General features: G+C 45.4%; 1 protein-coding gene across 1 annotated transcript in view; it reads right to left on the bottom strand.

Moving 5' to 3' along the window:
- CEP164 (centrosomal protein 164) overlaps nt 1–13,891 on the bottom strand; it is a 75,714-nt gene that overhangs the window by 43,535 nt on the left and 18,288 nt on the right. The window contains exons 5-7 of the mRNA XM_042780365.1: nt 10,569–10,718; nt 10,061–10,177; nt 9,639–9,716 (exon numbers count right to left, since the gene is read on the bottom strand). Of these exons, the coding sequence (XP_042636299.1) occupies nt 9,639–9,716; nt 10,061–10,177; nt 10,569–10,718 (345 nt within the window). The remainder of the gene's footprint in view (nt 1–9,638; nt 9,717–10,060; nt 10,178–10,568; nt 10,719–13,891) is intronic.

The following is a 13,891-nucleotide window of genomic DNA, read 5'->3' on the forward strand; positions in this document are numbered from 1 at the left end:
GAGAACAATCATGGGAGAAAGAAGGGCTGCTTATGCACAGGGAGACAGCTCAGGGGGCAGGAGTGTATGGAGAGATGGACACTGGGAAGAGGTACCCATGGGGAGGAAGTGGGAGGGGAGCTGTTGCATTGTGGTAAACTGTGGTCAATGACACAAGACAAATATATGTGAGCTGCTGTATAGAAAGTGAATTTGCTCTGTAAATCTTCACCCAAATCACAATTAAAAAAAAAAAAAAAGAAGAACCAATGGTACTGAAGGAAGAAGTCAAAGTTGCACTGAAGAAATTGGCAAAAAACAAGGCTCCAGAATTGACGGAACTTTCATTGAGATGTTTCAACAAATGGCTGCTCCGCTGGAAGCACTTACTCATCTACGTCAAGAAATTTGGAACACAGCGACCTTGCCAACTCACTGGAAGAGATCCATATTTGTACCCATTCCAAAGAAAGGTGATCCCACAGAATGTGGACATTATCAAAGAATATTATTAATATCAGCTGGATAATGAATAAGGAAGACTGAAGAAGAGTCGATGCTTTTGAGTTGTGGTGATGGCAAAGAATGCTAAAAGTACCACCGATCACTTAAAAAAAAAAAACCAAACACACTGCCATCAAGTCAGTCCTGACTCATAGCAACCCTTCCTTGGGTTTCCAAGGCAATATCTCTACGGAAGTAGATTGCCCAGTCTTCCTTCCAAGGAATGGCTGGTGGGTTTAAACCGCCAGTCTTCTGGTTAGCAGTCAAATGCCTTAGGCACTATGCCACCAGAGCTCCTTGGATTTCTAAAGAACTAACAAATCTGTCCTGGAAGAAGTGCCACTGGAATCCTCCTTGGAGGTGAGAATAGCCAGACTTCATCTTACCTACTTTGATCATGCTGTAAGAAGGGACCATTCCCTGGAGACGGGTATCATGCTTGGTAAAGTGAACGGTCAATGAAAAAGGAGAAGGCCCTCAACAAGATGGACTGACATAGTGGCTGCAACGATGGGCTCAAGTATGTGAGGCTGGTGCAGGACCTGGCGGTGTTTCATTTTGGTGTACACAGGGTCGCTATGAGCCAGAGCTGACTCAACAGCACCTAACAACACGGACTCTACAAGACAAAGATGGCCATTCCTTAACTCTAGTTCTGCAAGCAGTCGTTATCAAACACCCAAACAGCTTTTTAAAATACAGATTCCTGGCTCACCCCAAATCTATTAAATCAGAAGTTTGATGGTGATTCTGATACACTTAACCTGGCTCCAGCCCACAGATGGGCTTGTAAACCCATGGGCTGGACTTTCCACCCCCATCACCACCTCTCAGGCCCTTAAGTAATAAATCTGTCTCCAGTGGTACAACTTCCTTCCAGCCCCATTAGCCAATCATATAGCTGCAGACACAGAAGCCAATATTTATTCAAGATGATACTGGATAACCATGTGAGAGAAAGGTACCAAAGTCGACAGTTTCTGTATTTCATTTTTTAAAGGCAGTAGGGGTAAAAAATATCAGAAGGGTGTCCTTATGCAATAACCCTCTTCCTAAACCTCCCCTGCACAAGCTGATCATAAGCAACTTTGGAAACAGTATTCTACTCAAGCCCTGTCTATTGGTTCAGGCCCTCTGAGAAGCAGATGCCAAGAAGGGGTCTGATGCACGAGAGATTTATTAGGAGAAATGCCATGAAGGATGAAGGAGACTGGGGACTAGAGAAGGTGGGGGAAGTTTTTGGAACATGATGCAGGTCTGATCCTGTGAGAGGAGAGATGGAAGGAAGGTGGTTTGAGTAGGAAGAACCTCAGGCCATAGCACAGTTTTGAGAAAATCTTAGCCAGGTAGGCAAAGAGTCCCACATTTAGAGGAGTACCACATTGGGCAGAAATGGCCCCTCATCAGGAAAGAGCATGGCGTTGGCATGACACTAAGGTAGAACCAAAGGTGCAGCAGCTGGAGGCTGTTGATCTACTGAGTTCCCTTCAGTAGGGGCTCCTGGAAAAAGATCTGAGTAGCACACCTCAAGAGCTGCCACAACTCGTCCCTCAAAGTCTGACTTTAGAGATTATGGAAAATAAGGCCGCTTCTACTTAAATTTCTTAGTCCACCAAAATAAAGAAAGAAAACTCTTGTTTGAAGATAGGGTCTGTGATCTCTCCTAGGCTGTGGCTGAGAAGGCTTCCTCCCAGAAAACATTTGTGCTAACACTTGGGCTGCCAGTGTGAACGGCTTCTGATCAGGAATTTTTAAGATTTCCTATTCTGAAGACTCAGACAAGGAGCATAAGCTCTAGAGAGTCCAAGGGTCCAAGGAGAAGCCTTCAACATGGCCCTTACCGATGCTGTCTGTCGAAGTACCTATTGAGCCCAAATATATGACCATCCACCTAAAGGTCTGGCAGCCTATTGACAAACTAACCCAACCTTTCCAAGGATGGCTAAGAAGGATAGGAAAGCAGAGCAGTTCAAAGCTTAGACTAGGAGCCAGACTTCCTTCATTAAAATATTAGCTCTAAAGTTACAGCTGTGTGACTTTTGGGAAATTACTTAACCTCTCTGTGCCTCAGTTTCTTTATCTAAAATACAAGAAAGAGTACTTACCTCATAGGGTTGTTGGAAGAATAACTGAGTTAATATTCATTAAATGAGTTAATTTTCTAAAACTCATTTAATGAGTCCTTGGGTGGAGCAGTTTATGCTCATCTACTGACCGAATTTTTAAAAAAATCAATAAATGTGTCACATTATTAAATGTTATTAAATGTGTCATGCTTATTAAACTGTAAATAAATGTTAACTACAGATAGTCTCCAACTTACAAAATACTTAAGTTACTATGAACCGCACTTAACAACTGTCTGGGTTTTTGGTTCTTTTTTCCGGTACATCTTACCGTTAATAGTACTTACTACATATAATATTGTAGCATGTAATTTGCTGATGTTATCATTCTCAGATGTTCACTCACAGATTCTAGATATTATGATTTATAAAGATACTGATAATAAAAGGTAGTAATAATGAAACCTAAAAAATGAGTATTTGACTTACATCAGAACTTACAATAGGGCCACTAGAAGAGAACCCTGTCCTAAGTGAGAAACTACCTGTATTAATATTCAAGATGAAAGAAAACAAGTAAATCTATCAGGAATCTGAGGATACCAGATATAGGTAGAGAGAGTCCCATTCTTCTACATAAGAGAACATGGACAGACTATAAAAATTTTAGGCCCCATCTATCTAATTTGCAAGTTTAATTTCTTAAGAAGATTTTTATAAGGTTGGGCTGTGATCCTAGAGTCCTTTCCTAAACATTAAAATAGTGAAACATGGCTAATACTAAATGGGCTTGCCGCACATATGTCAACTGACCACAGAGACAGGACAGCCAGAGGCACATCTTGGGGATGGGGAAGGCAGAAGGAGACTAAACTCTTGTTGCAGATTACCCACAAATGAATAAATGAAACCTGAGTGACTTGAAAACCCATCTGACTCCATACTCCCCTCTCCCTTTATTCTCCACCCACCTCCTGTCCCTGTCCCCCTAGTCACCGAGCCCAAAGCTCCCATTGGAATGCACCTCCAGGCACCTGTGACACAGTCTCCTGCCCCAACGCTCAGCAGGGTGTACAAGCAAGGGCGAGAGACTGCACCCTCAGCACAACTTTGCTCTCAGCTCTGAGTCCTTCTGTCTCCTTCTGTCACTTCCTGTCACAGCCCCAGGTCCTTGAGTATCTCAAGGCAAATTTCTGTTGCTTTTTTAAAAAAGACCTTGCCATCTGCATGAGGAGAAGATGCAGGAGAGTGCCTAAAAGAACCATGTAATGAATATTTAACATACCCCCCAAAGCCAGGAGGGGTCCAGTGCCCCCTCCTCCTCACAGCACAAAGGCAGGGGCTCCGATCATCCACATGGTACAGTAGGAGGGTGGGTGAGCTAAGCAACGAGGTGCAGGCACTAATCCTGTCCTGGGGAGATCCCCATCAAGCCAGCAATCAATCCAGCTGATTTTCCACATCTCATTCCCACTCAGTTAGTCTCCATTCCTTATACTGCTCCCTGGTGTTGTTAGCGCTTTCCAATCACACTGACATCATTGCCTGTTATTTCTAAGCCCAGGCGCCCTCCCTTTCCTTTGATCTGATGATGGGCTTTTCACCAGCGCCACATGCTGCCTGTTCGCCTGCCTTTCAGCCTCCCCACCCATTCTCAGTGTCTGTTCCATGAACCTTCATTTTTGGATTCTGTAATTGACTAGAAATGGGTGTAAGCTGGAAGGCAGGAGAGGGAGGGAGGAGATGGAGCGAGAGAAGTATTCTTACCATCCTACTGCCCTCTCATGGACTCATGAGCAAAGTGACTGCTGACAGTGGGACAGCGTAGAACTAACCATGGAAGGAGACCATCTATGACTGCCAGGATGCCCAGGAGCAGGGAGAAGTGAGCAGCTCAGAGGATCTAAGGACCAACAACTGGAATAAAAGTCATTTTCAAAGAGCAGGGCCCACGTGAAGGCAGTTTCCTCTATCCTGAAATTTCCGTTAATCCCCACTAACTTTCACCAACAGGAAAAGCTCCAGTTGCTACCCAAGGTTAGAACATGGACCCAACACTCCATGTGTCAAAAAGAACTAAATCTGCTGGGATGCTAGAGACAGGGGTGGGAGGTGTATGTAACACCTCCCACTCTAGACATTTCCCCCATCACACTGGGTTGCCTATTTATATTAAAGAGGTTGTAAAGATATGTTAAAAAGCTCCCACTCCCACAAAGAAGCACAAACTCATCAGAACGAAAGCTTCTGGAAATCCATGATATCTCTTTGTGGACATTCATAATCCATTATTAAGTAAAAATTAACTAGCCCAAAGTAAAGTGTAATCATGATCAATACTCATTAGGATCTTCACTCTGCCAGCTGATAGCAGAAACCCAAGTATCCACTCTACCCAAAACCCAGGAAAGCCAAGGGAATAAAACAGTACATTGCAACCTGCCTGGATATCTTCTCTTTCCCAGTATGACTCATGCATTCATTCACTTATTTATTCTCTCAACTATGCAGCAAAACTTACCCTAAGCGTTTCCTATGTTCCAAGCATTAGGCTAGGGGCTGGATGTACAAATATCAATACGGCAGAATCTCCACTCTCAATTTGCTCAGTCTCATGGGGACTGTCCTCCTTCCCAAAAAAAAGGTCTTCCTGAACCCCTATTCCTATTCACGGTCATCTTTCTAGGCTCAAACCTGAGCTGTTCCTTTGATCTCATCAGCATTATAAGGCAGATGAGAAAAGAAAAAGAAGTTGTAATTTCAGGGAACCAAATAGACTGAAGGCATTGAACTCAACCAGACCAGGCCCCACTCGGAACAGTTTCAAAGCAGACATATCTCAGGTTGATGATAAAGACGAGACATTCAGAAAAAAAGTATCACAGTTGGCAGAAAGTATTAACATTACACCACCACCCATCTGTTGGTCTGTCATACTGTGGTGGCTTGCATGCTGCTGGGATGCTGGAAGCTATGCCGGTGGTATTTCAAATACCAGCAGAGTCACCATGCTGGACATGTTTCAGCAGAGCTTCCAGACTAAGACACAGACTAGGAAAAAAAGCCTGGTGTGGTGGTTATGTTTGTGTGTCAACTTGGCTGGGCCTGGTTGAGTGGCTGGGCAGCTGGTGTAGTTATTCCCCATGATGAGACTGGCTATCACCTCCATGGTGGGACCTACCACAAGCAGCTGAGTAGCTGCCTTTGGGACGTGGTCTGCTTCCTATATATAAGAAGCTGCTTTGGGAATGGTCTCTACTTTATGGCACACTTGAACACTGCACGTAGCTGTGTTGTTGTGCAGCAGCCTGCCATGGTCTGCCGACCTTGGGACTTACAATGGACTTGAGTTAATGGCCTGCCATGTGGTTTGGTAACATCAGTACTGTGCCATTTTATCTGTCGACCTTGGGCCTGTTAGCCTCAGTAGCTAGTAGTTGCCTGAGTGAAGAGATGCCTCTAGCCTTAGTGGGCCAGGAGCAACAGCAAGCTCTGCAGCTGAAGCCCAAGGTCAAGGGGCTTTCACAAAGCCCCTACAGCCTGGTACTTTGAACTTGGACTTCTAGCCTCCCAAATTGTAAGAGAATAAACTCCTATTTGTTTAAGCCATCCCATTCATGGTATATTTTGGCTATACTTTGGGTATACTCCTGTCAGAGCGGCACTAGGTAACCAGAACAGAATATGGTACCAAGAGAGTGAGGTACTGCTCTGACAGATGCCTAAAATGTGGAAACAGGAGTGGAGTGAGTCCTTGACCCAAGACCCTGGCAGAGAGACCCCAGCCTATGGCATGAGAGACAGCAGGAGCAGAGCCAAGACACTGGCATAAGAGACGGCAGGAGCAGAGCCAAGAAACCAGCATGAGAGAGGGCAGTAGCAGAGCCCAGAGACCAGCATTAAACAGCAACAGGCTTACCAGCCCACAGAGGAAAAAGCCAGGTGCCACTGGATAGGTGGCTTCCTGGTGGAGTGGGTTGTCTTCAGGCATTAATTGGTAAGAGAGACCAGCATGAGATGGAGTAGCATGTTCGCCGGCCCACGGAACAAGAAAGCCAAGTGCTTTTGGGGCAGGAAGTTTTCCAGCGAAGTGGGCTGCTATTGGCATTTATCAGCAGAAGCATAGAGACCACAGAAACGGAAGCAGAGCTGCCTCAGCCTGAAAGGGTAGGACCACGGCCTTTGGAGGTGGAACGATTACAGCCCCCTAGCTTTCAAAGAGCCCGGCCTTCACCAACTTGGTTCTGGAGTGTGGGGCTGCTCGTTCATGTGAGCCATTGGGATGGAGCCATAGCCGCTGCCCAAGAGTGAGGGGGTGGGGCTGCCATGCCCAAGGGGAAAGGAATGGGGCCCACCAAGTCAAGGGGGTGAGGTCACCACTCAGGAACTAGAGGACTGGAGTCACCCAGTAGAGGAGACCTGTACAGATACCACCCATTGAAGATATGGACAGGCGCCAAGTTGACAAGGGGTGGAATTGTGATGGTTATGTTTGTGTGTCAACTTGGGCCTGGTTGAGTGGCTGGGCAGCTGGTGGTTGTTATTCTGAATGATGAGACTGGCAATCAACTCCATGGTGGGACCTACCACAAGCAGCTGAGTAGCTGATTTAGAGATGTGGTCTGCTTCTCGTATATAAGAAACAGCTTTGGGAATGGTCTCTAGTTTATGGCACACTTGAACCCTGCATGTAGCTGTGTCATTGTACAGCAGCCTGCCATGCTTTGCCGACGTTGGGACTTTCACACAGCTGAGTTGATGGACTTGAGTTAATGGCCTGCCACATGATTTGATAACATCGAGACTATGCCATTTTATTTGTCCACATCCAAGCAAGTAGCTGCCTGAGTGAAGAGATGCCTCTAGCTTCAGTGGGCCGGGAGCAAAAGGCAGAGCTGAAACCCAAGGTCGAGGGGTTTTCACATAGCCCCTAGAGCCTGGCACTTAGAACTTGGACTTCCAGCCTCCTGAACTGAAGAGAATAAACTCCTGTTTGTTTAAGCATCCCATTTGTGGTATATTCTTGTTGGAGTAGCACTAGGTAACCAGAACACCTGGCAATCTACTTACGAAAATTAGCCAAAGAAAATCATATGGCTCACAACAGAATACTATGCAACGGAGTGTTGTAAGATGGGCCTCCCAGGTTGGAAGGCATGATAACAGCTGCAGTAATGGACTTAAATACATGAGTGATCGTGAAGACGGTACAGGATCAGGCAGTGTTTCACTCAGTTATACACAGGATTGCCTTAAGTCAGAGCCAACTCAATGGCAACTAACATTAAAACTACAAAACAATCAAAATATCTGATTGATTAGAGCCAAAATCTGGGTTATTTCTGGGGTAAGAGAGAAAGTCTAATTATAAAAAGGGGCCAGCCAGCGGCTACATCTAGATCACCTACATCTTTAATCTCAAGACCCAAACCAGGGCCCATCACCCAGTATCTGCAACCTCCGCTGGCCTGAGACATTAACCCTCGCTCTCAAGGGGAGATGAAGACCAGGAAATAAGAGTCAGAGACAGTAAGAACATAATAAGGGATAATAAGAACATAATAAGGGATAAAGAAGCTAATTTAAATCAGTTTTGTGAACATTCTAATAAAGTATGAGCCATCTGTTTGATTTTAAGATGCTTAAAGTATTGGATATATCAGACTTATAAAAAGTTTGATTAACCTTAACTTATTATTGAAATGCTCTGGGAAATCTAATTTGTTGAGTTTATGATTCACTGTTTGTGTAAATACTTTACACTTTTTTATTTGGAGAAATGTTAACTGTTTAAAAATTAACAAATTGGGCTCTAGGCAAAGTACATATAGAATGTTCCTTTCTAAGTACAAAAACACACTGGAAGTTTCTAGGTATTGTGACATGATGAGTTTGGGGGTTTTTTATAAAGAGCGTGTCCCGGTGGCAGTGGAGGACAGACTAGGGAAAAAGAGATTAGAAGCTACAGGATCCTTGTGAAGATGTTCTGGAAGCCATTCTCATCCACGTTCTGTGTTTCCCAGGCCTCGTTCAAGTTGCTCACTTGCCTGAATCATCCCCTTACAACCCCCATGCCTTAAACTTGCCTACTCTTCAAGACCCAAGTCAAACACCATCTCTTCCACCAACTTTTCTCTGGTCACTAGTCAAGTGACATCTTCCTCCTCAGAACTCCCTCACACAGTACAGCAGTGCTATAGCTGTTTACACTTACTGTCCTGCTTTATAGTTTCCCAAATATTCATTCATTCTACATTTACTGAGCATGTACTAAGCACTAAGTACCTAGTGTACTTTCTCTCTCTCCAACTGTAAACTCCCTGAGGACAGTCCAGGCAGACCCATGTTTAATGATATTTCTATCTTCCAAATATCTTGGTACAGTGCCTGGGCACAGAGCCAGCATTTAACAAATGTTAAGAATCTGAATGATGTTATACCTCTGTTCAAAACCTTTGAATGGCTCCCAATGCCTGTGTAATGTATAATCAAAACCAAACTGCTCAGCCTGGTACTCAAAGTCCTTCATGATCCAGCCCCAACCCACCTCCACAGTCTTCTCTCTCCTCTCCTGCATGGATTCTACACTCCAGGTGAAGGAGATGCCCTATTTCCCCACAACTCACCCTGCACCACCTGCCCTTCTCTAACTACTTTTCTAATCCTACCCATCATCCCTCCCAGCTCCTCAGATGTCAGCTTCTCAATAAGGCCTTCCATGATCACCTCAAGTTCTCTCTTCCCACAGCACTTGGTTCTACCTTCCTTATGGCCTCATCACATTCTTCCCTGTGTTCTAGTCCTTCATTCTCTCTTCTATGAGACTGTAGGATCTTAGAGGGCAGCAAGCCATATCTTATGTATGTCTGATTACCCAGTAGCACCTAGTTGGTCATTTTATAAATGAATAAATTCCCTTCCCCTCTTGTCCTTCTGCAAATCCCAGTAATCCCATCTGGACAGGACTGGAGGATTGGGATGAGACGGTTCTCTTTTGAAATATGTACCTCACAAAGTATAAAGGCTTAATAAAGGAAGAAGAGATACATCAGGATGGTGCATTTGCCTGCAGAGGCTTCAGGTTCTTACCTCATATTCAAAGTCACCCCCCAGTGCCCCAATGTCCAGATGCAGGTTCTTAAGAAGTTCACTTGAGCTGCGGAGACTCTGGAAAAAAAAATAATTACAAGTGGTCAATCTAAGGAAACTCGTTGGCCCAGGGCGACATGCACGCAGAAGAGAAGTAGGATACTGCTAAGCTGGCAGGTGGTGCCAGGGGTGCTTCAGGAGACTCTCAGGAAGGACCTTCACAAACAAACACAGCCTCACCAAACAGCCCTTAATCCAGCATGAACAATGCTTTGTGCCAAGCAGGTGGCCAAAGGCCCTTTATTGGTCATGCTTCCTGGGCTAGACCTGGGAGGCATAAAGACTTGGGGGGGGGGGGAAGATAATGCCTGGCAAACCATTTTTACTTACTTTCAAAATGGCACAGAGGATTTCATCATTACCTGGTTGTCACTCTCCTCCTCCTCATTGGTCTCCTCCCCCAAAGCCAAGAGGTTGAGAGCATTCTTATCCTCATGAATGGATTCCAAGAGACCCTTTGTAAAAGCAGCCTGTGAAGGCTCCAAAATAGAGAGGCAAGTCAAAGGACTCATAGGAAGATTTTCAGACAGACTTTTAGACTGCTCCCCTCACTCTCTTTCTACTTAAATGTCTCTAGATCTAGTCCCACTATGTCCATGAAACTCACATGGATTCTTCTCTTCTCCAAATCCTACTGGCCTGGCTGCATGGACTAGGAAAGTAGCATGGAAGTCTCTATGGCACAGGTCTACTCTCAACTGCCCAGGGTCCACGTTCACCATCATACAGTATGACTAATCTTCCCAATAAGACGATGAACTTTGAACACTCAGCCTGTGGTGTTTCTTACCTATAGGCCATGGCTCTGAGCATGGGACACAGCAGGCCCCACAGTAATTGAATACACTGAACACAAGACAAAGTCTTTACCAGTTCTCCAAGCTGACTGGACTCCACTGAGTTTCCCAGGTTCATACTTTGAGATCCACGAAGAGCAGAGGGTGGGGCATCCGCAAGGCCTCGTAATGGAGCCAGGCCCCCAAGAGGAACATGGACTGGGGCTAATGAGGAACCCGGGGCCTGGGCAACAGAAAACATCTCGTTACAAACCCAAGAAACCATGGGCTCTGGGAGTGTTGGGGACAGATATAAAAATAAAACATCTAAATCTTGCCCGCTCAAATTTAAACCACCTCCGCTCAGAGGCTGCTAATGAAACACAACATCCAGAATTACCATTATGTCAACCGTGTGAGAAATCACAGGCTGGTTTCCTGCTTCTCATAACTCTGCTGCTATCTCACAGTAAACAGTTCTTTTACATCTGGCAGATGCTGCATAGGACTCTGCTCTGCTCTCAGAAGACATATAGGAAGTGTGGGGGAGGAGGAAGCAGAGACAAAACCCTCATCTGCCATCATGCAAAGTCTCTGCAGAGGGGTATGCACACCAGAGAAAAGCTACATCATGTTATAAACCCTTTGGTACTATATGACTTTTTAAACTATGGACTTGTATTAGTTTGATTTAAAACATGCGTAAGCATCAAAAGAACTTTCTTTCCCCTCTACATTAATGAGGAGAAGGCAGCTGAAAGAAGCCTTGCCAGGGCAGTAATGAGACTACCAATGCCTTCCTTTCCCTGTTCACAGGAAGGCCAATGAAGGCTTCATGTCAGCTAGGACTGGGGAAAGAAACCAGGCTGGGAGTCTGAATTGGTGAGACCTTGGGTTACTCACAGACTCTCAGATTCCCCAGTTTGCTCATCTGCAGGACAGAGATTGATAGGTACCTTGTCACCCAAGAAGGTTCACTGAGAAACTCATATGAGATAATGAATGTAAGATGGTTTTATGAGTGGTCCAGACCTACACCAGTGTTACAGAATTGTTATTATTACAGAGGTCCACATTATAATAATTTGGACTTATCAGAAGTAGAGGCAGGGATAGCATTCTGCGTACAATTTAGAAAGTGCCCTTAAAAATTCATTCCTCAAACATAAAGACGCAAAAATTCTATTCATCTCTAATCCTGCAGAGACGTGAGAGAAGAAGAGGGGGTCAGGCTGAGGAAGTGTAATTGGCCCCTCTGGTCACCCAGACTCAGCCTAGGGGCCAGATCATTGGGTGGTTCCCAACAAGGCCTGTTTCTGCATGGGGAGGGCATCAGATGCTCATCTGAGAGGTGAGATGACAATCACTCCTAGAACCTTTGTAGATTCCCAATCAGCTGGCCTGGTGTAGAGTATCTTTGGTAGGGGAAAAGGAGCTGATTATAATAGAATTAGAGAACATTACCAAACCATCATGCTCTGGACTAAACACTTTACAAGCAATGTTTCATCTCACTCTCACCTGAGGCAGGCTTAACTTCTATCCACAGTCCCCATATGAGCAAACAGAGATGTGCAAGGTTAAAAAGCAAGCCATCAAGGGACAGAGATGGGTTGGAAACCAGGTCTACCTCTAAGCCACTGCTTCCTGGTTGTGAAGAAAAAGAGCCAGGAAAGCTTGTCTGAGGTCAACAGTGAGAAAACTAGGCCTGTTCTTCCTAGCTTCGGCCCCTTCAACTAGCCCTGGTGTATCAGCAAGCAAAATTCTTCCCACACTGTATTTATGGAAAATTACAGACTCCTAACATGGCTAATTTGCTAACATGCTGGGGGCTTGAGGGAGGGAGACAGGCATGCTGAGGGCTTTGTTCTCCCAAGCCTTTACCAAATCAGTGGTTAGCAGGGAAATTATACATTCCTGGCTCCTAGCTGATCATCTTCTATAGATGACCATTAACTCTGAGGGTGGGGCTGTGCGTAGCATTGTCCTTCAGAGCGGATAAACTTGCTGCCATTGGGCTAATTAAAACTTTCAGGATAATCCACAGCTTATCTGATATTTATAGTGCTACAGTAGTTATTAGAGCTAGCAGAGAACCAGTGCATGCCAGCAATTAGGAGCCAGAGCTAACAACTGGGTAAAGCCACAGCTGGGCAGCAGAGGAATAGCCAGGAAATTCAGATGGATCCTTCTCCATGGTTTCTAATTCAACTTGATATATTCTGAATGAAGAATATGATGTGACTCTTTAAAGGAGAAAGGGTCAGAATGACAGGGCAACTCCAACCCTTTGGCGAGTCCCAGTGGGGAAGGAAGTAAAGTCACAAATCAGGTCTGCACAGGCAGAAACAGGTTATTCACAACTTCCTAGGGACCCTGGGAGGCAAGGACATAAGCAGCTTACCAGATGGCAGAGTAGGAGTCTCTGCTTCTGGCCCTCGTGAGAGCATTAACTATCCTTTTCTGGGTGACGCAAGCCAGAGAGTGAGTTTGGAGCCTGGTGTAGGTTATCTACTTGAAAGGACCTCTCTCCATCATGAGCTGATGGAAAAGGCTTCCCAAATTCCAGGAAAGCACCTAAATCCAGCAGAAGTACTGGGATCAGCACCATCTTGCTCACCCTCAAAACTCATCACCTTTCAAGCATAAGTGAACTGCCCAGGAATTACACTTAAATGCAGGGAAGGAAAGTCACAGATACCTTTGGCCCCTGTCTTACAGGTAATGGGGTAGAAGAAACATGAAATATACATAATCTCACAATATAATCATACTGGGTAGTTAAGGGATCTATATTTACCAAAGCAAGGGGAATAACAGGAATACAGACCTGGTAAATTTATAACCTCAGTTAGCTCCCTCCTGCCACGTTTACTGAGGCCTCTAGGCCATGCTCTCTATGAAGCATACCTGGTCAAGAAGCTGTATCTCTCCTGACTCTGCAGCCAGGCCTTTGCTGGAGCTCAGGTCAATTAGCCTTTGCCTGAAGGGGCTGCTGCTTGACTGGAAACAGGCTTGCTCAGAGGCCTCTTGCCCAGCAGGGGCAAGAGCCATCTCCTGAGGATGCTGACACAGCTCTGGCCCCCAAGCTGAAAACTGTGAGTCCCTCTCCAGGTCTCTGACGGCCTCATGCTCACCCTGACTAGATATTCTGGAAGACTCAGCTGCCATGCAACAGACCATGCTGGCAATGTCTTTGCATGGCATTTCTTGCATGCTCTCAGGCAACTCTAGGCCCTCCAGGCACCTAGAGATATTGACCATCCGTAGGATGTGCTGGTAGAACCTCTGATCCTCAGAGTAGTCTTCAGTTTCTGACTGCTCATCTGCAGAGCTCTGGATGTGGGACAAGTGGGGCGCTAGGAAGGGACTAGTATGTTGAGCTCCAGGTCCAGGACCCAACTGATCCACTCCCAG

This window comes from Orycteropus afer, unplaced genomic scaffold, assembly GCF_000298275.1.
Source record: "Orycteropus afer afer isolate SDZICR_OR568_19922 unplaced genomic scaffold, OryAfe1.0 scaffold00036, whole genome shotgun sequence".
NCBI classification, from domain to species: Eukaryota; Metazoa; Chordata; class Mammalia; order Tubulidentata; family Orycteropodidae; genus Orycteropus; species Orycteropus afer.